At 42.4% G+C, this 24,790-nt stretch overlaps 1 protein-coding gene across 1 annotated transcript in view; it reads right to left on the reverse strand.

The window, feature by feature from the left end:
* Nucleotides 1-24,790, reverse strand: part of LOC121291459 (mannosyl-oligosaccharide 1,2-alpha-mannosidase IA-like) — a 145,403-nt gene that overhangs the window by 96,492 nt on the left and 24,121 nt on the right. Inside the window, exons 2-3 of the mRNA XM_041212665.1 lie at nt 16,441-16,537; nt 4,560-4,675 (exon numbers count right to left, since the gene is read on the reverse strand). Coding sequence (XP_041068599.1) covers nt 4,560-4,675; nt 16,441-16,537 — 213 coding nt within the window. The remainder of the gene's footprint in view (nt 1-4,559; nt 4,676-16,440; nt 16,538-24,790) is intronic.

Below are 24,790 nucleotides of genomic sequence, written 5' to 3' on the forward strand. Positions count from 1 at the left end.
TATTCACTGACAACTCACCAGTACCAAGATTATATAAGCAGGGGTGGGAGAACATTGCCTTGGTATTGAGCACTCTTGCACCACAACTAGAGAAGCTGGAGAGACAACTGCATTAAAATGTTTGACTTCATAAAATTGTCACAGTGAGCAATTAGGATGACTGAATAAATATCGACAGCCATCTACATAGAAAACCATTTGTACCAATCAAACTAAGTTACCAACACCAAAAATGTCTGCTTTCACAGGTTAGTACAGTTAACATGAACTGACCCTGCAACCTGTGGGAGTTGCAGCACAAGTGAAAGCAATAAGGTTATTGAAAATTAGTACAACAGATCAAAAACGATAACTTGAAAGATAATGATGAGAAGGACTGAAGGCTATAATTATTCACACATTCAGCTGATGTTTCATGGACATGCAAGGGGCTAGAAAAAAATAGGTCCTGCCATTCCCGAGTGCAGGGATAAAAAGGCTTTGGCCTTTACCGAGTCACTCAGCGATCTTCGGGAACAGCTATGAAACACAGAATAGTGCAATCAGCTGCGCCAGTCACTTGCCTTTCAAACTGACAAATGCAAAATATTGTAAACTGGGCTTACCACAGTTTCAAAAAAGACTTTTTTAAAATTCAGTCGCAGGATGAAGTGACACTGCATATCTGCATTTATTGTTCACCTCAACTTGCCCGGAGGTGGTGATGGTAACTGCTGCAATCCATGTGGTGATTGTGCCTCATGGTGTCAGGTAGGGAATCCCAGGATATTGACATAAGGACAATGGAAGAAGGACATGACGTATGCTGTTGATGCATGACTAAGGGGAACTTGGAGATAATAGTACTTTCATGATATTAATGCTCTTGTCCTTCTTGAGGGTGGGTGGTTATAAGTATGAGAATTGCTGTTAAAGAAAACAGACAGCTGCTGCATGCATTCTGTAGATGATAAATACTGCAGTTCCATGAGAGAGGCCCGATGGAATCAAATGCCTTTCAGGCACTTAAGTGGCTACCATTGGGCCTTCCCTGCGATTGAGGTACCTGGCGGCAGAAATCCTAACCACTGAAAGCTGCCAGTCAATCAAAACCCAGGAGCTGCTTAATGCCACCAGAGATCCAGGATCATCGTGAGGCCCCATCGTGAGGGTGAGTGAGGGCAGGATGGGAATGGCGGAATGGGGATCACAAGATGGGAGACTGTGTGTGTATGTGTGTGTGTGTGTGTGTGTGTGTGTGTGTGTGTGTGTGTGTGTGTGTGTGTGTGTGTGTGTGTGTGTGTGTGTTGGGGGGGGGTGGCAGTGGTGGTGTTCGAAGGTAAAGGCAAGTGAGGTAGTGAGGTGGCTTTCAGAGGCTTCCCCACCGTCTTGATGCCGAGTCCCTCAAGGAGGCACAGAGTGCCTGACTACAAGGAAACCCACCAGCCAGCTGCTGGCAAACACAGTAGAGTTTGTTAGGCGGCCTTCTGAGGGTGCAGCAAAGTCATAGGGCCCCATGTCAGCCCCTTCAGCCTCACTTAAGTGGGGGAGGTTTTTGCCACTGCCAGGACGCTAACATGGGGTCCTCTCCCGTGATCAAGTGGGCCTAGCTGCCATCTTTGCCGCCACAACAGTCTGTATTAAATCCCCATTCAAGGTCAGGGAGGTGATTGCTTTTTTCTTGTCGGGTGGCATTACCTCTGTGCTAATGAGACAGATTAAAGACAGATAAAGCAGCTCAAAACTGGACATCCACAAAGCATTATGGTCAACAACAGAACTGTATAACCACCAAAACGTATCACCTCACTGACTAACAAATCCTTCACTTCTTGATCACCACTGAGCGAAGAGACCAACTTTGGCTCAATGCAAAATGCAGAAGGGCATGCTTGATGCTGTACCAGGCATATTTACTAAGCTGTTACATGGGGATACCAACATGTTAAATGTCAAAAGCAGCAGGCTATAAAAGGTGCTAATTGATGACATAACCAATACAGAATACATCAAAGCAAAACCCTGCAGTTCTATCATATACAGACAAGAAACGTGGGCAACAACTTAGGTGGCACCTTGAACATCACCATCTGTAACCACGGAGGATCTCAGCATGATGCTCGTATCTTTAGTTAAACATCATAAATTCACTCACAGTTAAGTTCACTGGCCACAGCAAAGGTCAGAATAATAGTTATTACAACAAAGAAGGAAACTGTCACACTGAAGACCTGTGCACCAGAACTAGTTGCTTTTCTTGTCAAGCTGCTTCAAGTACAGATATATCAGACTGGCATCTAGCTGAGAGGAAGACTGCCTGAGTAGACCTATTCACAAAGCACATGATAAATATAGGAATAGGAGGAGTAGGTTATTTGGCCCCTGGAGCCTGCTCTGCTATTCAACAGCAACATGGCAGACCTTCTACCTCAATGCCATTTTCTTGCACTATCCCCATATCCCTTGATATCTTTAATATCTAGAAATCTATCGATCTCTATCTTGAATATACTCAATGACTGAACTCCAAAGATTCACCATCCTGAGTGATATAGATTGTGAATAGTTGGGGCCCAAGCGCTGGCCCTTGCAGTACCACATGACTCACTGCCTGCCAACCTGATAATGACCCATTTATTCCTACTCTGCTTTCTGTCCGTTAGCCAATTCTTAATCCCTGCCAGTATATTGCCACCAATCCCATGTGCTCTAATTTTGCTTACTAACCTCTTTTATGTGGGACCTTATCAAAAGCCTTCTGAAAATCCAAATACGCCACAGATAGCAGACACATGGGAACACCACCACCTGGAAGTTCCCCTCCAAGCCACTCACCAATTTGACTTGGAAATATATCGCCATTCCTTCACCGTCGCTAGGTCAAAATCCTGGAACTTCCTTAATAACAGCACTGTGGGTGTACCTACACCACAGCGACTGCAGCAATTCAAAAAGACAGCTCACCACCACCTTCTCAAGGACAATTAGGGATGGGCAATCAATGCTGGCCCAGCCAGTGAAGCCCACATCCTGTGAATTAATAAAAACAAACAACTCATTGGTTCCCCTTATTCTGCTAGTTAAACTTCACTAAGCCAACTACTGACCTTTTAGCCTCTTCCCAATTTTCACTGAAGTGATTGCACAAGCCAAAGATTGTGCCACGGAGTGATATCACTCAATAAAACCCAGTCAACAACACACAGTTAAGATTCTGCCAGGACGTCAACGTAGCCTTGACCCAAACAAGAGCTAAATGTCAAAATAAAGCGGACAGTTACTGCTCTCAATATCAAGGCAGCCTCTGACGAAGTATGACACCAAAGAGCCTTAGCAAATCTAAATTCCATGGGAGTCAAATAAAACTCAGTCCAATGGCTGGGGTCACACCTGACATGAAGGAAAACAGCAGTTGTTGTCCAAAGCCAATCAGCACAGCCCCAGCACATAAGTGCAGAAGCTCTTCTGGGAAGCGTCATGGCCCAACTATCATTAATTACTTCATCAATGAAATTCCCTTCATTATAAGGTTAAGATTGGGGCCATTTGCTGAAGATTCCACAATATTCAGGTCCATTCACAGCTCCTCTGACAAGGAATCAGCCCATTCCTGCCAGCAAACTATTTGATTTCATTACTGACCGGAAGCTGAACTGCCAATCATACCTACATAATGGTTACAACAGGGGAGAGGATGGGAACTCTGCACAAGTGGCTCATTTTTAAGAAATTCATTCATGAGGTGTGAGCGTCGCTGGCTAGGCCACCATTTATTGCCCATCCCTAATTGCCTTTGCTCAGAGGGCATTTATGAGTCAACCACATTACTATAGGTCTGGAGTCACATGCAGGCCATTGCTTCCCGAAACTGCATTAGTGAACCAGATGGGTTTTTACAACAATAGGCAATGGTTTCATGGTCATCCAGATTTTTTATTGAATTTAAATTCCACCATTCAAACCCAGGTCCCCAGAGCATTAGCCTGGGTCTCTGGATTACTAGTCTAGTGACAATACCACTATGCCGTTGCTTCCTAACCCCTCAAAGCCTCTCCAACATTTCATTTACATGGATCAAGTCAGGAATGTGATGGAATATTCACCATTCACCTGGATGGATGCAGCACCAGTAAGATTTAAGTAGCTGAACATCATCCAGGCCAGAGGAGTTTGCTTGGTCAGTGGTTCTGCTACTAGATTCATTATCCATCACCAGCACACTAATTATTCACACTTTCTAAAATGTGCGAAAATCTATACACATTTACTGATTTTCCTTTTTCAACATATTATTTCCTTCAAGAATTTGATTAAAATTTTCCAGACATGACATTTACAGGGCTGACCATTCTCAATTAACCAATAGGTTTCAAGGTGAGATTTTTTTCCTGCATTATAGACTCCATCCACTACTGATGCCAGGTTTATTTCTCTTTTGTCATCCGCCTTATTCCTTCCTCCATTTTAGTAGAGGGGCGTTATATTTTCAATCCATTGGCGCTACTTCCATATCTGAATAAAACCCTTGAGTGAAAACTAGAGTTTTCTCTAAGGGATCTGCTTCAAAACAGCAAACTCACCACATTAAAGTCCAGGTTGCTTTCCACCCATTCTCTGGCTTCTCTAAACTCCTCCTGAAGGCCCATAATGTAGAGTGTGTCCAAAGAGTCCACAATTGTAGCTCCCAGAAGCCCTCCTGCAGTAAGACAATAATAGGGCTTCATCAACTACTCGCAACTTGATCATTTTTATAGCATAATCTTTCATCTTTATGATATTAGCTTTATTGTGTCATTGAATCAAAACTAAATAACAGAAATAAACAATAAATAATTCCTCAAAAAGACAATAAAATTGACAATGCAGCAGTAAATGGAACTTTGTGACACTCATAGGGAAAGAGCAAAGCAACCAAAGTACAAAAGGGCCATTTTTTAATCAACTGTCTAGGTAGGGGAAGAGACAAGGATCATAGAGGCCATTGAGAAGATGGTCAGTGCAGGCAGAATCTTATATAAGAAAAGCAAGACAATAGAATAGGGCCAAGCTACCAGAGAATGGAGAGGATCTAGAAACAAGTTAGAAAATAAAAATATAAACAGAATATCATTTCATTGACAAAAAAATTGAAAAATCTATTCAAACATCAATCTTCCACCATTTCAAAAATTTAAAAGCTCCAGCTATTTTGAAGAAAACTATTCGGTGTTCACAACATAATATAGCAGCAAGTTCCTTTTTCAGGCTCTCTTACAAAGTAATTGGTCATTTAATTGTAACTTTTACATTCAATGTTTCAAGCTCTGATGTATCATCTTCATTCATTGTTGGTTATTGCTTCTTGCTTTGCTAAGAACGATGAAACTTTCATGAATGCCTTTATAGGTTCTGGGAATGACTCAATTCAAGAAAGTAACTAGAGGTGAGAGCTGACCAATACTTGCATAGTAACAATTCCACGTTCAGATTGGCACTATGTCTGCAACCCAGTACCTTATTTAGCATAAATAAAAACAGAAAATCCTGGAAATACTCAACAGGTCAGGCAGCATCTGTGCAGAAAGAAACAGTTAATGTTTCAGCTCGATAGTCAATCATCAGGAGTGAACAAAAGTTAGAGTTTTAACAGGCTTTAAGCAACTTATAGTGGCAAAAAATGAAGAGGAAGGAAGGAAAGAACAGAAAGACAGGTCTATGATAAAGTGGAAAGAAAAGAGATGATGGTGCAAAGCAAAAGGGAGTGGTAACAGAAAAAGTAAAAAAGGGGTCTAGAATAGGTATAAATGGCAATAACAGAATCATTATCAATAGCTGCTACCTGAAAAAACGGCACTAGTGGTTATGACCTGAGAATTGTTCAACTCAATGTTGAGTCCAGGAGACTATAAAGTGCCTAATGGAAAGATGAGGTGCTGTTGCTTGAGCTTCCAATTGCAGGAACCCCCAGTCCACCCCACCAGCCTTCATGTTCAACGGAGCATCCTCTGCATCACCCAACATATCTTCCCTTCCCCTTTCAGCATTCCATAGGAACTGTTCTCACCCTGACACCCTGCTCCATTTGTCAATCGCTCTCTACAGATCCTCTCTACAGATCCTCCCCTTTTCCATGGCAACTTCTCATGCAAGCACAGAAAATGCAAGCAACTGCCTTTTCACCTCCTCCCTTCCCACCACTCATGGCTCCAAATACTATGCCCAGGTGAAAGCGCAATTTATTTGTACTTCTTTCAATTTAGTATACTGCACCCCCGCTCAGAATAATCTCCTTTACACTGGGGAGAGAAAAGAGATTGGGTGATCGCATTGGAGCACACCTTTGCTCAGTCTGCAAGGGTGATTCTGAGCTTCTGGCCACATACTATTTTAATTCTGAGCCACACTCTCACTCTAACCTTATTGGCCTCCTACACCGTTTTGATGAAGCTGACTGAAAGCTTGATCATTGGATTAGGCACTTTACAGCCTTCTGGGCACAACATTAAGTTCAACAATTTCAAATCAGAACCATCATTCCCATTTTTTCCAGACATTAGCTCTTGGTAGTGGTTCAGCTATTACCATTTACATCTCTTCCAGACCTATCCTGTTTCTTATCCCATTTCCAACCCCTTTTGTCTTGCACCATCCATTCCTTTTGTCATTTGATCACTCCTACCTTCCACCCTATCAAGGTCTTTCCCTCTTTTTTTTCTCCCCACTTTCCTCGCTTTTGTACTTAAAATCGGTAACATCTTTAACTTTTTTTCACTTCTGGTGAAAGGTCATTGACCTGAATCATTAACACTGTCTCTCCACAAATGCAGACCTGTTGAGTACTTGCAGCACTTTTCTGTTTTTACTTCAGACTTCCTGCATATGTATTATTCTGTCTTGTACCTTACTGTTCATTCAGGCTAAACACTTCTCTGATGGGTCATAAATTTCTCTATTACCCCATAATCTTTTACTTGTCAGAATATTGTAGCTCTATATCATTCAACTTAATAAATGGAAACATAGAAACCTCAAGGCACACAAAAAAATAATCTTATTTCCCTATGATTAGAGCTCAGGGTGCACTTATTCCCCAGGTGCAAAGCACAACAAATAGGATCACAAGCCTGTTAGGCCAAGTCTCCACCCTCTTCATGTTGCTTCTAGATTCCTGCAGCTTTTCGAGGAGGTGGGTGGAACTAGTCATTTAAATAAGGTGGGAAGAGACATTCCAGGTCCTATCATCTCATTTTGCTGTTCCTTCAGCAACCAGGTTCTCATTTCGAGTTGTCCCAGAAGCAACAGACTCAATTCCCTGTATCCTTCTCTAAAAGTAAGTCTTCTTTGCCCTTAACAGGGGCAAGGCACCAAGGGTCAGCTAGTTGCTTTCTGATTCATTTTTAAAACGGTCAAAAAGTTCCAATAATTGTAGCTGACACTTCTCTCCCAATCCCAGGCATTAAGAACTGCTAGAAGGTCACCCTGTGCTTGGGGAGTGTCTAGGCCATTAAAATGACTTTAATCTACACATAGAATTGGTTTCACATCAGGTTAGTAACAGCACATTTTGGGTGTGCTCTGTGTTCCTAGAACACAGGCCTAGGGGAAGCTGGGCCAGCAGTTATATCTGATGTTTCTCTTCAAGACAGTTGTCCAATTTTGCCTCAATGATATCCAAACTACTTTGCCCCACAACATCTCTGTAAGATATTCCAATAACCAGTAAAGTCATGTAAGATGCTGAGGGATGTGGATGAGCAGTGATCTAGAATTTCAAATATCTAATTCCCTGCAAATGCGGGCACAAGTCAATAAAACTATAAAAATGACCAATACCATTTTGAGTTTGACAAATAGGGGCACAGATTTATATAAGGCAACGGGTAGGCATAGTCAAAGAGTTTGCGCCCAGTTTTGAGCACTCCCACAATAAGGAGGGCACTGAAGCCATAAACAACATACAGAGATCAGGATGATGCCCAGGAATGGCAAACTACAGTTATTAGGAGAGCAGTGAAGATGAATAGGGGATTTAATGGAAGTTTTTAAAACTGTGAAGTGCCTTAATGCAGCGAATAAGGAAAGACAACTGCCCCTGGTTGAGTCGTCAGCAATGAGTGATAATTCATTTACAAGTAAGGCAAGAGGAGTTGATAGAAATTTCTTTGTGCAGGATATTGTAAAGAGCATGGAATACTTTCTCACAGGAAGTCAGTGTGGAAGACCATTGCAATTTTTAAGAGGAGAGCGGTTCAAGCTTTGAAATATAGGAAGATACAAGTGATTGTGGAGAAAACAGGAAACAGACAACAGGAAAGTTGGAAAGAGGCACCTGTATAGTGTACCATGATTTCCTTTCATGTTGTAAGCTTATATTCCACTATAGTATTATTTATAAAATTTGTTGATGATGTTGAAGTTACAAAGCCAGTTATCAGCATGAGAATTTATGGCAGTCCGAAAGAATTTGGACCAATCAAGTGAACAGAAAAAAGAATGGCAGGTGTAGAAGAATCTAAAATTAGGCAGACTGGAACAGGAAACCTGAAACATTCAAAACTGAAACAATGCAATGAATCTAGTGATGGCTGAATAACATTTGGATGAATATCTGTTCAAGACACAATGTTACCCTTACATTATGTCAACCTTGATCTGGTGCTAGTACTCTGACTTCTGTGTCAGCAGTTGTGGCTTTAAGCCACAAAATCTGACATTTATGTGCGCTAACGACAGTGAGGTGCTAAGGGAGGTCTTCAGTATAATATAGTGCTGAGTGAATGTGGTAATAAGAACTGTAGTTTTGAGGCGGTGCTAAGGGAGGTCTGCAAGGTCAGAAGTGCTGCCCGAGATATTAAACTGAGGCCCCATCTGCCCTACAATAATGTAGAAGATCCCTTGGCACCATTCGAAGAACTGCAAGCTTTCCCGGTTTCCTGGCCAATATTTATCCCGCAAGCAACGTCACTTAAAGCAGATTATCTGCTCATTTAACTCATTGCAGTTTGTGGAACCTTGCTGTGCTATAAATTGGCCACATTTCCCTATACTACAACAGTGACCACACTTCAAAAGTACTTAATTGTCTGTAAAATTCTTTGAAATGTCCTATGATGTGAAAGATGCTAAATAAATGTAAACATGTTCTTTCTTTCATACAGAGTTGGAACATGCCAGGTTCAATCCTCATTTAAATTTCTTTAATCCCAGTTGGTTGGTGGTAAAAGTCTAACATTCAATTCACATGCCCAAGGTTAAGAAGGGGAAAACTACACTAGATTTCAAAATCGGATTAGTTCAGAAATTCTATGTGAATATTGGTTGGCATTTTAGTCTCTGCTGTGATAATTCCTACAATACACAAAGACAAGGTGTGCAAGTACAGAGATTATGAACTCCAGCATACATACTGCAAACAAAGAAAATTAGGAATAGGAAAATTCCAAAGAGTTCATCAGTATGCCCAGTCCTGTTGATCTGGATTTTGCTCTCAGCAGTGAAAGAATAATGCTTGCTGCTCACCTCACTGACAGCTACACACAGACTTTCGCACATCTGTCAGCAGAGATTTCCTCTAATCCACAGTCTTTTCCTACAAAGCGCCCTTATGTGAAATCTGTAGCATATGAGCAGGGCAAGCAACAAGAGATCTTCAAGCAATCAGACTGTAGAGTACTCAATGAGCCACACAAAGGACCAGATTTTCATACCGCCATCCATGTCGAAACACAGGCATGATGTTTCATTGGCACGGGATAAGGGTGCAGGTAATGCCCCTACACTCCCAACCTGGCTGACTCTATTGCAGGAGTGAGCATCTCATGCCCCCTCAGCCAGCAACTTTTGTGGAGTCTTGCCAGCTTCAAGGTTCACAGATCCTTAGAAGAGTCATGAAATATAGTCTGGATTAGAGAACTTCTTGAAAGGCAAATTTAAATAGTCTTACCCATGTCCTTACCGTGCCCTCCATGGCACCTGCATACCTTTTTGCAGAAACTGATGTCAGACCATCTGTCTTTGTTGATACAGTTCCAAGGTGGCCTCATTATGAATGCCTGGCTGAGCTCCAGAACTCAAATGGATTAGCTCTTCAGGGGTTCTGCTTTGGCAGGTACAAGTGGAGTGTTGGCTTTGCTTGACTGACATCTTTATGATGATATAATAAGTTATCCTTTGTTTTGTTTTGATAATGTCTGTATGTTTATCTGGACAAGATTCAGAGATATGAAGTGAGGGAAGCTTATTATTGATATTATGAATGGCTCTGTCTGCTTGATACCTTCATAGGGTTGTAAGAACATTAGTTCTTTTCAAAGCAGATTTCTGAATGGGTGTTATTTTTCCCCTCAGCCTTTCAAGAATTGCCATTGTTATTATATGACTTATTGGTTCTGTACATAGTGCATACTAGGTGAGCGAGCGTGGAAGTGGTACGGGGGCATGGAAGAGCCATGTGTAGCATGGAGGGGACATGGGGAGTAAGTGGGGGTAAAGTCCCAGAGAAGAGAGGCTGGCATTCTAACCAGCCCATCTGGCCATTCGCCCACCCCCATGGCCACCTCCAATCTGCTTCTGGGGTCAGTAGGCCTGACTCAATCCAACCTCCCACCCCCTTGTCAAGAGCAAAAATTGCAACTAACAATTGCTTTTATTTCAAGGCAGATCAGCTGAGTGGTGGGCTACCCGCCTTGGTGGTGAAAATTCGGCCCTAGGTATCCAAACCAGGAAGTACAAAGTAGGAAATATAAATCAGATTTAAATGTACAGAAACCAAGATAAAAGAGACAGACAGAAATAGTTAAAAATACTCCAGAAGTTTCTGTCAGACTTCTTCCATTATAACAAGGGTGCTGATATCCTCAGCATTATTCTCATCCCAAATTCTGGGCAACATTGTGATCAGTCTTATACAAGACTTTTTTTAAATGTCCTACATTTATTTCTCTGAATAGGACTCCACACTTGTAAACTTAATTTTTTAGAGCCAAAGAGTTTGTTCAAGAATAATCATGACTTATCACACGGTTTAAAAACTCACTACTGAATGCACCAGCCCTAACCTTTTCAGTCATTTCTAGTGCAGAACTAGTGGGAAAGTACATCACGTTTATATCATTGCATTGCATTCATTTCAGTGCTGAGTCCATTAGCAAAGACTACAATAGCGCATCGAATGAAGAGCAGGGCATCTCTGACAGGAATTTCTGGACTTCCTCATCTGGCTGCACACATCTATTCCAGCAGCTGCTGGCGGATTTCCTCCATTGTAAGGAGAAAGCCGACAGCATCACTATTATTCACATCACAATTTCCGGCCAGTGTTCTTAGCTCTATACAAGATATATTTCAGATTTCAGTATTCCTGAATGAGGTGCTTTCCCCAGTTACTTAGACAGCACATATTATTCTACGTATTCCCTATACTGTGATGACTATGGCTTCATATCCTAAAACTCACTCTTGTAATTACTGTGGGTTGGGGGTGGGAGGCTGGTGGTGAAACAGGACAACATGCCACAAATTTTATCTCATCTGTAGAAGTATAAATCACAGAAGGCCATTTGGCCTATCATGCCTCTACTGACTCTTTGAAAGAGCCATCCATTTCATCCCAATCTCCTGCTCTCTCCCGGTAGCCCTCTAATTTTCTCTACTTCAGTTATATACTGAATTACCATCTGAAAGTTAATATTGACCCTGTTTTCACTATTTTTTTAAGGCATTGTGTTCCATGTCATAACTTGTTGTGCTTAAAAAAAAACACTTCAGCTTGCTTCTGGCAGCTTTGCCAATTACCGTAAATCTGTTACCAATCCTTCAGCTTCTGGAAATAGTTTCTCCTTACTTATTTTATCAAAACCCTTCATGATTTTGAGTTCCTCTGTTAAATCTCCCTTAACCTTCTCTGCTCTAAGGAGACCAATCCCAGGTCTCTAGTCTCTCCACGTAACTGTGCCCCTTATCCATGGTATCATTCTAGTCAGTCTCTTCTGCAGCCTCTAAGGCCTTGACATCCTTTCTAAAGTCTTTGGTACTATGATCTCAGCATTACTAAAGCTTATTTAGATAATGCATTGTGCAAATTAGAAGGCCAATGACCTGAAAAATCTGGGACACAGGGAGGAACATATTTAGTGCAATAGGACATATCTCAATACCTTCAGAATTTTCCAAAAATAATCTTCTACAAATCTAAGTTGACATAGTAGAAAAAATGAAGTATGGAATTTAAAATAACTGATGCAGGTTCAGCTCACTGGTTGAAGAACCGGTGGGAAACCAGAGTCGCCTCTGAGGGTGGGGAGGGCTGACCAAATTAATTGCCTATTAGGCACTTAACTGGCCAGCATTGGGTCTTCTCCAGGGTTCAGGATCCCAGGGGTGTCAATTCTGCCTTCCTCCAACCACCCCGTACCGAGACTGGCAGCTTTCCATTGCCGACAGCACCATCTGGGAGCTGTTGGCAGGGCTCCTGGGATCGCTGTGGGATTCCTGGACTCAGGTGAGTGAGAACAGGATGGGGTTGTGGGAGAGGGGGCGCAGGGTGGTCGCAAGCAAGGGCAGAGGTATGGCTTTCAGTGGCCATCCTCTTCCCTACACTGGGTCCCTTGGTTGAGAACTGTGGCCTTTCAAAGAAGGACCTCCATCACCCCTCCTCCTCCTGATGCTGGGTCCCTCAATCAGGCACTGTGGCTTTTGTATTCTATGTCCCTAGAGTAACAAAGTGAGAGACAACTGCTATGTAAGCCACAGACTTTTGACAGCTTTGTATCCACTGTCAGGATAAAGCTTTAAGAAACTGTATAAAATGGCAGAATGACCAAGGCAACATGGTACAGCTTTAAGAAGTCTCTCAATTAATTGAAGAAATTAAGAAAGATTGGGGAGGAAAAAAGCCATGAATGAGAAAGTGAATGCTGGAAGGTAATCACTGTTAATGTTTTGTTCATCTCTACAATTAAAGAAACAACTGTCATGAGTGAATAAACCCTCATTTGTTATGAACATTAAGCTCGCCTGCAAGTCTATTTGACCACTGGGTCCTGGGCCTGCTTAGTTTATTACATATTGTGCCAGAAGTGAACTTGTGGCACTCTGAGAAAGGTCAAGAGATGTCATCACAGCACAACCAGAAATCCAACAAGGAACAAATCAGATGGTGAAGGTGACAGTGGAAAGAACTGAGGCTGTGATGCAGCATTTGATGCAGAGGCTAGCACTGGGACAGTCCAAGGCAACAGACCCACAGCTTATCCAGCCTAGCTTGGTATTGCAAAGCATGACTCCAGCCAGCAATGCAGAGCCAAATCTTCTGGTCTTCCAATGACATACAGAATGAGAAAACAGCCAAAAAAATAGTCAGCATGGATTGTTGCTCCTTTTTTATTAAGAGATGCCCAAAAGACAAGCTTTGTCTTGGAACTGACAGACGGAGCTGATCTCAAACACTGAAGGAGGAATTCCTGGGCATACTGGGATAAACCCCAGGGTGAGAGCTGGATGGTTTCAAGCCTCAGCTTGTGAGGTAAGGAAACGTTCACAATCACAGATGACTACATCCCATGACAAATCTCCCAGCGAAGATTGTGGATCTGATTGTCACAGACCATCCCCCCCAAACTCTACAGCTGAACATCAGGAGATGAGTCAGACAAAGAAAGCCTGCAGGCGTCCATGGGGGTGGTGACCATAGTAGAGTGACATCTAGTGGTGGAGGAACTAGCTCATGATTGAGCAGGCAATTCCTCCAAAACCCCGAGATTGCCAACCTAGCCTGGTGAACCAGAGAAATTACACTGAGACGGGTGTGGGGAAAATCTGAAGTGCACCAAGAAGCTGTAAGGAGGCTGTAAGAAAGGATATAATTGCATTAGAGCAGTTCAGAGAACTTTCACTCGATTGACTCCTGGGATGAAGGGGTTATCTATGAGGAAAGGCTGGACAGGTTGGGCCTGTATTCACTGGTGTTCAGAAGAATGGAAGGGGATCTTATTGAAATATATAAATGATCCTGAGGGGACTTGAAAGGGTGCATGCTGAAAGGACATTTCCCCTTTTGGGAGAGGCTAGAACTCGGGGACACAGTTTAAAAATAAGTGGTCTCCCATTTAAGATGGAGATTAGGAGAATTTTTTTTCTCTTGAGGGTCGTTAATATGTGGAACTCTCTTCCCTAGATAGCAGTGGAGGCAGGGTTATTGAGCATTTTTAAGGCTGAGTTAGACTGACTCCCTTGTTAATCAAGAGCCTAAGGTTATAGGGGTAGACAGGAAAGTACTGCAGAGTTGAGACCACAATTAGATCATCCACGATCTTATCAAACGATGGAGCAGGCTCAAGGGGCTGAATGCCCTATTCTTGCTCCTAATTCATATGTTCATATGACACTGTAGCCTCTTTGATGACAAAACTACAAATGTCAAATCTGATAAGCTGTTGATCTCTAGTACAGCACCTGTCAGACACAAGAAGGTTCACAAGTATGACAAGTTTCCAACAGGAACAAGCGTGTGTGTATATATATACATACACGCACGCTTGTTCCTGTTGGAAACTTGTCATACTTGTGAACCTTCAGAAAAAAATTCTCCTAATCTCCATTTTAAATGGGAGACCACTTATTTATAAACTGTGTCCCTGAGTTCTAGCCTCTCCCAAAAGGGGAAATGTCCTTTCAGTTTGTGAAAACAGAAGTGGTTTCAGTTTATTTACAACCAGTAGAAGGCAAAATAAAAAGGGCTGGATATTACTGTAACAATAAGAATGATATATGTACAGGGTGACCAGGTAGATGTAGAACTATCCATTTCAAAACCCTTTCAATAAACACTTGTTGGGTAAGTAGCTCAAATCCAGAGAAAATCTTACAATTTTTTGACCAGGGATTTATAAAGAAGTTCAATCGTACTGCAATTCCAGCTCAAAATGTCAACTGGCAAGACCTAAACCACATTTCTGCATTCCATTAGTCCCTCTAACCATATATAATTTAGAACAATTCCAATTGGCCTCGTGCGGTCTCTGGAAGGATCTGCTAAGAGCATAAAAATATATTTTCCTCACAGTTTATTATGCAACCAGGTATTCAGAGGCTCTCCCTCAATTAATATGGCATCAAAAAACTTTTGCCAATTAATTAGGGTGTGTTCCAGGATAACAGTGGATAGGAATTCCTAGAGATTCTCATAGATCAGGGACTCTGTTTAAATCCAAACGACGTGAGACCTTTGTGTATTGTTAAAGAGTAAGGCTCAATGAATCTCGATATAACAACCCCAAACCGATGAAGTGGTAGAGTGTTTCAATAAAATTTTGAAAAGCATGCTTAAAAATAGTAGACAGGGTTGGCAAGAACAGGGATGTCTTGTTACCGTACATAATATTTGCAATTCAGAAAGTTCCTCAGGCCTCTGGGGTTTTCACCTTTGAAGCTTCTTTATGGGAGACAACCCCATGGTCTTCCAGATGTTATTAGGGAAGAATGGGAGGAACTCAATAGCTCTCTCGGAATGTGCTGGAACACACCCTGAAAATAAGGGAGAAGGTAGAAGCAGTCACTCCTATAATAAGGGAACACTTGAAAAAGGCCCAAGAAAAGTACTGTCTATACAATAATAAGCAGGACAGAGAGAAGCAGTTCCATCAGGCCAACTGAGTTTTGCTTCTGATTCCAACGCCTGGCAGCTCAATGGGCAGGGCCTATACAAGATTGTGGAATGAATAAAGCATGTAAATGGCAAAGGTAGTCAGCTTGGAAGACGATGGAAGAAGTAGAACCATCATGTTAATCTGCTGAAACCAAAGAGAGAGCAGGAGACCATTATGTCCGAGATGGGTCTACTTTTAGAAACTAAGACCCAAGAAGTCAGGGTATTCCACCTGGCTGAAGAACTAACAGCACAGCAGTGATTAAAACTGCTAAAATTAGTTGAAAGAAACTGGGATGTTTTTATTCCAACAGGGCTTTGCAAGGTGAGACCAGGGGGCTGAAATCCCCTAACAAACATCACACAGATTGGTCAAAGAAATAGACTGGGTTTCTTTGCAAAATAAGGAATTCAGTTTTCAGTCTACAGTCCTAACTTTGTTTCTAGTACTCTTAGTAGCTCCACCCTACCCGCCAACCCCCTGGCAATTGGTTTAATTATCTACCCCCTTGGTTCCATTATCTCCCCCTCAACACTGCACACTGGTCCATTATCACCCTACTCCTACTCACCAGTTCTATTATAAATGCCCACAGTTGCAAAATACATCCCCCCTCAGCCACACTGGTTCCATTATAGCCCCAATCCCCCAAACTAATTTCATTATTACCCTTCCATTAGTCTCTATGTCTAAACCTGGTTAACCTGGTTAAGCATATTTAGCTTTTGTTCAATTAACTACAATTTTCTCTTAATAAAGACATACCAACAATGCTAGACAATACCCCTGTTCAATAAAATTTCTATGTAAAGAATAATTATTTTGGCAAATGACTCACCAAACAAGCCACTTGTATGTCCACTCTTCGACAATGGCTTGAGTTCATTGGTTCCCCATGCATATTGTCTGTAGTTATCCCAAGCAAATTTCATCATCTAGAGACCAGGAAAAACAATCAAAAGTTATTCCGTGTGTGTATAAGTAAATGTGATAACAGCAACATGGATAAAGATGATGGAAGAGCTGATAGCAAAGGATAAAACTTTAATAAATATAAAAAACTTATATCTGAAAGTATAATAATACATAGACTGTGAACTACAGTGAAATCAAACTTGGGTCCAAAGCTGAATCTCAGAGGATCAATGAAGCAGAGGCTGGAAAATGTGTGTAAACCAGTTCTGCCTCAATTCTGTCATTGTTTTCCATTCTTGGGCAGATTTACTCTCAGCAACTACTCTCAGTAGCAAAGAATTCCAGCTCCAAAAATAAAATGAACAGAAACATTCTTCCTAACCTCTCTCCTTAAACTCCATAACAATAAACTCCATAAAATTTATGACATCTCATGCCTGACTCATCAACATGAGGAAACAGGCATTGAGAGAGGGAGGTCAGAGTGGGTTTTGTCAACTCCAACTTCATCTTTTTGCTAGCATTCAGTAACCTACAGATTGTCACATCTGTCCCTTGGTTACAAGAAACTATATTGGCCTTGCTATTCTCCGCAGATTGATTAGCAGCAAGCTATTTTAGAAGGGATGACTAAAAGCTTAATTCAAGAGGTGCATTTTAAAATGGCATTATAGGAGAAGAGAGAGCTGGAGAGTTTTAGGGAGCAAATTCCAGAGCTTATTGCTCAGATTGAGGGCACAGCCACCATTAGGGGATGAAGAAAGTGGCAAATCACAAGAGTCCAGAGTTGAGGCAATGCAGAGTTTTCAGCAGGTTGTAGGAGGTTACAGAGAGGGTGGGGGGTGGACCAGGCCATGGAGGAAGTTGAACACCATGAGAGTTTTAAATTTGAGGCATTGCTGAACCAATGTAGGTCAGCGAACACAGGGGTGATTGGTGAACAGTTCTTGAGATATATAAAAATTTGGGAAGCAGAGTTTTGGTTGAGCTCAACGACACAAATCAAATTCAGGTCCAAAACTGAATCACAGAGGATCAATGAAGCAGAGACTTGCGTTGTAAACAAGTTCTACCTCCAATTCTGTCACTGTTTTCCATTTTTGGGCAGATTTACTCTTGGCAACTATTCTCAGCAGCAAAGAATTATAGAGGGTGCCAACCAGGATCACATTGTAACAGAAGGTAACAAAAGCATAGATGAGAATTTTCATAGAAGATGGGGTGAGGCAGGAATGGAGATGGGTAATGTTCAGATCTGAAGTATGCAGTCTTTATGATGGGTCAGAAGCTTGGATCAAGGTAAAATAGAATGCCATGGCTGTGAAGAGTCTGGTCCAGCTTGACATGGAAGGGATGGTATGGAATCAATGGTGAGAGAATGGAGTTTGTGCCAGGAAGAGAAGATCATGGCTTCGTCTTCCCAATGTTTAGCTGGAGGAAATAATAGGGCTGTATGTTGGACAAGCAGGTTTATAACAAAGAGGCAGCAAAGGATCAAGGGAAGTGGTAATGAGGTAGAGTCGGATACTGTTGGTTGGATGATGTGACTGAGGGGCAGCATGTAAACGAGTAATAGGAGGGGTCATGAGCAAACCCTTGTGAGAAACCAGAAGTAACTCTGCAAGTTAGAGAGAGGAGCCATTGCAGGAGATCCTCTTGACAAGCGGACTGGGAACAATGGAATAAGGCAAGGACTGAACACCCAATTGGATAATGGGGGAAAGACGATGGAGGAAGATGGTGCATTCAACCCTGTAAAGGAGTGCAGAGACATAAAGAAGGATGAGGAGAAATATCACATAGGATGTCAATCATGACTTATGTTAGGGACATTTCAGTGCTGTGTAAAGAATGGAAACCTGGTTGGAGATGTTCAAAATGGAGTTGTGGGAAAGATGGGAAACACATTTTTTTACCCAGAGGCAATGCATTGCCTGGGAGGGTGGTGGAGGTGGGTTGCCTCACATCCTTCACAAAGTACCTGGATGAGCAATTGGCACATCAAGGTTATGGACCAAGTGCTGGTAAATGGGATTAGGTAGGTAGGTCAGGTGTTTTTCACATGTCGGTGCAGACTCGATGGGCCAAAGGGCCTCTTCTGCACTATGTGATTCTGTGATTTGGGAAGTGACGACACACACAAGGACTTTGGAAAGGGAAAGGAAGTATAGAGATGGTGTGGTGAACAGAGGGTTAGAGAGTGTTTTTTTTTTTAGGAAAAAGATGATGATGGTAGATTTGAAAGGACAGGGACAATACCTGAGGAAAGCGAACCGTTTACAATTTCAGACAGCATGATGACAGAAAGGAAACTTGGGTGGTCAGCAGTTCTGTGGGAATAGGGATGGAAGAGTAGGAGATGGATCTCTTGGGCAAGATGAACACACAATTGCATGAAGGCAGATAGGTACAGAGGAAATAGGTGGTATAAGCCATTCAGCCTCTCCAGCCTGCTCTACCATACAACAGGATCTGCCTCAATGCCATTTTCCCACACCATCCCCATATCCCTTGATGCCTTTAATATTTAAAAATCTGTCGATCTCTGTCTTGAACACACTCAATGACTTAGCCACCACAGCCCTCTGAGATAGAGAATTCCAAAGATTCACCACCCTGAGTGAAGAAATTTCTCATCTCAGTTCTAAATGGCATACCTATGGGCTTACTATTGCTGGAGCACCATTCTGGCACCTCCAACTAGGGCCCAGGAGAGTGAGGAAGGTGGTTGGGGGGGGGGGGTGGGCGGTGTTGGGGGGCCGCAGCAGACTGTTCCAAACACTGGGGGCCAAGCTCAGTTTTAAACGGAGTTCTCATCAAACAATCAAGGACAGGACCTCACTCATCAATGCCACTAAAAATGAGTATTTTACGACAGGCACATCACAAAAACCAGGGAGGGAGACCATAGGAAATTATAGGGGGTGGGAGGGAGACAGCAGTGAAACTTATCAGACACCAGGCAAAAACTATGTGGATGAAATGGGGTTTCTAACTTTAAAAAAGTGTTGCTGAATTTGAGAATTTGGAGAAACTTGTTCAAGTAGAACCGTACCCTGCATGACAGCCTCATTGCTGCACAGCAGATATAATATCCGCTACTGTGTATGCTTTCTGTAAGCACCCATTTTCATTACATGTTTTGTGTTTTTTTGTGTATAAGAGTAGGGGTGGCATGTGAGTTAGGGGGCACCAGCCCTTTTGATTCTTTGTTCAGTAAAAGATGGTCTTTCTGTTGCTACAAGCCAAATCTATTGGTGCCATCAAAGAGTGGGTTGAAGGGATGGAGCAGAGAGCATGTGGAACTGAAGGTTCCTTGTTAATGAGAACCATTCACTAAACCAATTGGCCGACCAGACTGCTAGCCCTATAAGCATCACAGTGCAAAGCTAGTCTGTGGTATGTTCAAGGACAGACTGTGACCAATTTCCCCCTTAAATTAGTTGGTGAAAATTTGATTATTGCTGCTTGACAACAACAACTTGCATTTATATAGCATTTAAATAGAGTCTTTAACCCCAAATGTAAGTAAGAGCTTGGGCAGCTGAAGGCAAGGCCAACATTGATGGGGCTAAGTCGGTGTGGGAGAGGCAAGAGTTGGAGTAGCTCAGGGTTCTGGAGGGTTTTAGGGCTGGCCGAGGTTGCAAAGATTGGGGCGAGGCCATAAAGGAATTTCAACATGAGGATGAGAATTTATGTCGCTGATTGTCAAATTATGTGAATTATTTTGAGGAATCAGCCTTTCAATTCTGTTTTATGATATTCCTGCTGGAAATCCTAGTCCCTTAAAAAAAAGGAATTCAGTAAGAAATCACTTAGCATTCACAGCATGTGTGGTGATGTTGTAGGTGCATTCATGGTGTACAAATTATAACAGGTTTGGTTAAGGTAGACAAGGAAAAACTGTTCCCATTAACATATGGTAGAAAGACAAGGGGACACAGATATAAAGTTTTGGGCAAGCAATACAGGGGGAATGTGAGGAAGAACTTTTTTATGCAGCGAGTGGTAACGACCACAAGGGCGGTAGAAGCAGAAAAATCAATGATTTCAAAAGGAACTTGGATGGGCACTCGAAGGAAATAAACTTACAGGATATTGGGATAGAGTGGGGATATGGGATTGCTCCAAGGAGAGCCAACATGGACTCAATGGGCTGAATGGCCTCTTTCTGTGCCATTAATGACTATGGCTCTGTTTCCTTTGGTGAGATCTTAGTGAGATCATAAATACACATGTCTAGAGCTTTATTTGAACTATTAACCAAGGAAACTCTTCAGAAATATTTTTACAATGCTGTTACACTGAGCAATCTTGATGTATAGAAGGTATTTAAAGCAGTGTGGATGGAGATACAATGCAGTATTACAGTGGATACATGTCACATTATACACCACGTGCCTTATACTTGCAGCTTTTTTTATGCTGAAAACACAACGCAACTTTAAACAGCAGCAAGTAGCTGATTCAAATTCCAGCTGCACTTTCTGCAGAAGTTAAATCCTGCCTTTGGTATTTTGTCTCGTGCTTGAATGTCTGTTGTGTCTGTGTCTGTCCCTGACACCTGCTCTCCAACTCACCTCTCTCATCTGCTCATATTGCTTGGGTTTGGTGTCTTAAGATCGGCCTTTCATTATATGCCCACTTGATTTTTTTTCTTCCAATCATGGAACCCACTCCATTAATAGTCTGACTGGATTTTCAATCTGTAAGATTGGTGCTGATTTTAATCCTCACTGCCTCCAATGCTGAAGTGACTTGTTTCGAGGAGTAACGCAAGCAGGAGGATTTGGCTCGATGATGGCAACAATCAGAACTGGAGGGAAATCCTCTCGCAACCACGTGGGGCTGAGAGACTTGTGACACAGAGGCGGCTGGCACGGGGGCCATGTTGAGTGAATTCTACCTGTGTTATTATATGGGGCACAAAGGCAAGTTTGGCCATGAGTTTCAGTTCAGGCTGGACGCTAAAAATTGCCCGGATTGTCCAGAGCTCACGGCGTGGCTGTGAATCCGGAGCCTGGGGAGGTTAAGAGGTGGCAGAGGGGGTGGAGGGAAGGCCGGGCCCAGGACCCCACTGCTGCTGCTGAACGTGCAGCAGCAACAGCAGTAACCCACTTCTACAGCTCCCTGACTGTAAAAAAAAACACAGACCTTGCAACTTCCTGCACACAGCTTTCTCATAAACAGACATTTCAGGGTCTTTGAAGCTCAAGGTTCCCTGCACCTAAAGCAGCATCAATATCCCCAACATATCTGTCTACTGAACGTTAATTCCTTGGCTGTGATGGCCTGAAGATGTGAAATGCAGTATAGTATTTGTATTCCCTGCTGGAGCTTTACATGGAATTTACAGCTCAGAAACAGGCCATTTGGCCCAACTCATCTATGCTGGTGTTTATGTTCCACACAAGCCCCCTCCCATCCTTCTTGATCACACTATCAGGGTAATTTTTAGCTTCTTCCTTCCTCATGTGTGTTTATCACGTTCCTTGAATGTATCGATACTATAGTCATAAAATAATTACAGCACAGAAGGCGGCCATTCAGCACATTGTCTGTGTCAGTTCTCTGCAGAAGCCTGGGGAAACATCCTTCCTGCATCTATCCTGTCGCTAAGAATTTTGTACGTTTCAATCAGATCACCTCTCATTCTTCTAAACCCGAGAGAATACGGGCCCAGTCTCCTTAATCTCTCCTCGTAGAACAACAATCCCACCATCCCAGGAATCAGTCTGGTGAACCTTTCGTGATCTCACTGAATGTTAAATATATCCTTCCTTAGGTAAGGAAACCAAAAATTTACACAATACTCTAGGCGTGGTCTCACCAAAGTTCTGTACAATTGCAGCAAGACATCTTTACTCCTGTACTCATGTCCTCTTGCAATAAAGGCTAACATCATTTGCCTTCCCAATTGCTGCTACACCTGCATATTAGCTTCATGAACAACAACTCCCAGGTTCCTTTGGACATCAACACTTTGCAATCAATCACCATTTAAGAAATACACTGCATTTCAGTCTTTCCTACCAAAGCAGATAGCTTCACATTTTTCACACTATGACCCATCTGCCATGTTCTCGCCCACTCACTTAGCCTGTCTAAATCCTCTTGAAGCCTACTTGCATCTTCCTCATGAGTCACATTCCTACCTAGTTTTGTCATCAGCAAACTTAGAAATATTACAACTGATCCCCGCATCCAAATCATTGATATGGAATGTGAATAGCTGGGGTCCAAGCACTGAACCTCCCACGAGTCACAGCCTGTCAACCTGAGAATAGCCTGTTTATTCCTCCCTGACAGGAGAGAAGCAAGAGAAAGACACAGTTCTATGTGACTCAATTTTTTGGGGTGGATGCAGAGGAAGTGGGAAAATGGGCGTGAAAGGTGAGGGATATAACAAACTGATCCAAGATGGCTTTTCTCTGTGATTGAGATAAAAGGACAGAAAGGCCATGTGAAATGGCAAAATAAGGGGGGTGGCTGTGAATAGGGGCAAGAGAGAGTTTGTGGAGGGAAAAGTTAAGGGAGGCCAAATGCTCAGCAAATGAACTGGAGAAAGGGGAAAGTGGATTGAGATAGAGGTTGAAATCACCGAAGATGAGGAGACACTCAATACAGAAGCTAAGGGAACAAAAAATTGAGGATATCTCAGTGAGAAACTCAGGACAGGGCTTGGGTGGGCATTGGAGAGCAAGAATTTTAAAGAAGAGGTGAGAGGCATGAAACACAAATCAGCTGCTCAATGGAGAAGGTGCCAGAGGAGTAGGGGGACAGATCAATGAGAGATTTGATTAAATACCAGGAAATGCAGAAGCCATTTGACACACAGCAAAGTTCACAAGCTGCAGAAATACACCATTTTCAGTGCTGTTCATTAAGGCCTAAGGGTTGCCAGAAAGTCATCACCACAGTTGGGTGGACCTGGTGGTGGAAGGTAGTCATACAGAGAGGCTTCTGTAGAGAGAAAGATGTTGTCACCCATGTACCAAGTTTCCAATGTTAGTGCATGCAGTCACCCTCAATAAGAGCCTCATTTGCAAGTAGATGGATAATCTGGCAGAACTGGAGAGATCCCAGTGATTTCTTAATCACCTGATAGCATCCAAGGGGGCTGGAAAGATTAGTCCCAAGCCTGTATGCTTGGTGGAAAGGGTGTCAAGAGAAAATGGGGTGGAGTTGTTGTTCATAAGCAGGGAAGTGCCTTGAAGGGCTCTTTTGAGAATGTCATCCAAGGCACAAAGTTACCTGAAGGAGTCAAGCTGGGAAAGTGGCTGGAGTTCAGCTACAGGATAGCACTGATCCAACTGAATCAGGAGCAGGTTAAAGGGACTGAATGGCCTACTCTCATTCTTATGCTCCCTAAACCAATGAGCCACTCCTAACAAAGCAATCTCCTCAGAAGCAATGAATTTTCAGCCAGTTAAGAAAAAAGAAATTATTCTCTGCTTCCCTTTGTTTGGTAATCAAGAAAAGCTTCAGGTGGCTGTAACTCCTCATTACCCCTCTATATCTAAAAATGTCCTCTTCTCAACAAGAACTGGCATCTGTACAGCGCCGTTAATGTATAAAAACATTCCTGGATGGATCAAAGAGGAATTAGAAGGCAAAAATGGACAATGTGCCAAAGGAGGAGATATTAGGTAGGATCACTAAAAGTTTGGTTAAAGGGGTGGATTTAAAGGAGAGTCTTAAAGGAGGTGGAAAAGCAGGAATTTCAAAAAGCAAATTACAGAACGCATGTAATGGCTGACTGCAAGGCTGCCAGTGGTATAGTGAAGGGAGGAAAATTGTACAGAGTCCAGAGCCAGAGAAACGAAGATGCTTCAGGGTTTGTAGGGCAGCAGAAGGGTTTCAAACATGAGATGGGAAATTAAAATTGGAGGCTTTGGGAGGCCGGGAGCCAATGTAGGCACTAAGGACAGGGATGATAGATCAGTCGGACTTAATGTGGGATAGGATAGGAAAGTAGAACCTATGGTGGATGAAGGATAAAACACATCAGAATATATCAAAATAGTCAAATCAGGAGAATACAAAGGAAAGGATAACTTCAGTGACAGATGGGCTGACACAGGTACAAATGTCAGTACAGCATAGATGTGCACATAGAATTAAAAACAAATTACATGGAAACAGGCTGTTCAGCCCAACCAGTCCAGGCTTAGCTTCCACATCATGAGCAGTAGTTCTAATTATATGTTTCCATATCCCTTTATCTTCAACTGTCTATCTAAACTACTTTTAAATGTTGGTATGGTCTCTTA

This window comes from Carcharodon carcharias, chromosome 19, assembly GCF_017639515.1.
Source record: "Carcharodon carcharias isolate sCarCar2 chromosome 19, sCarCar2.pri, whole genome shotgun sequence".
NCBI classification, from domain to species: domain Eukaryota; kingdom Metazoa; phylum Chordata; class Chondrichthyes; order Lamniformes; family Lamnidae; genus Carcharodon; species Carcharodon carcharias.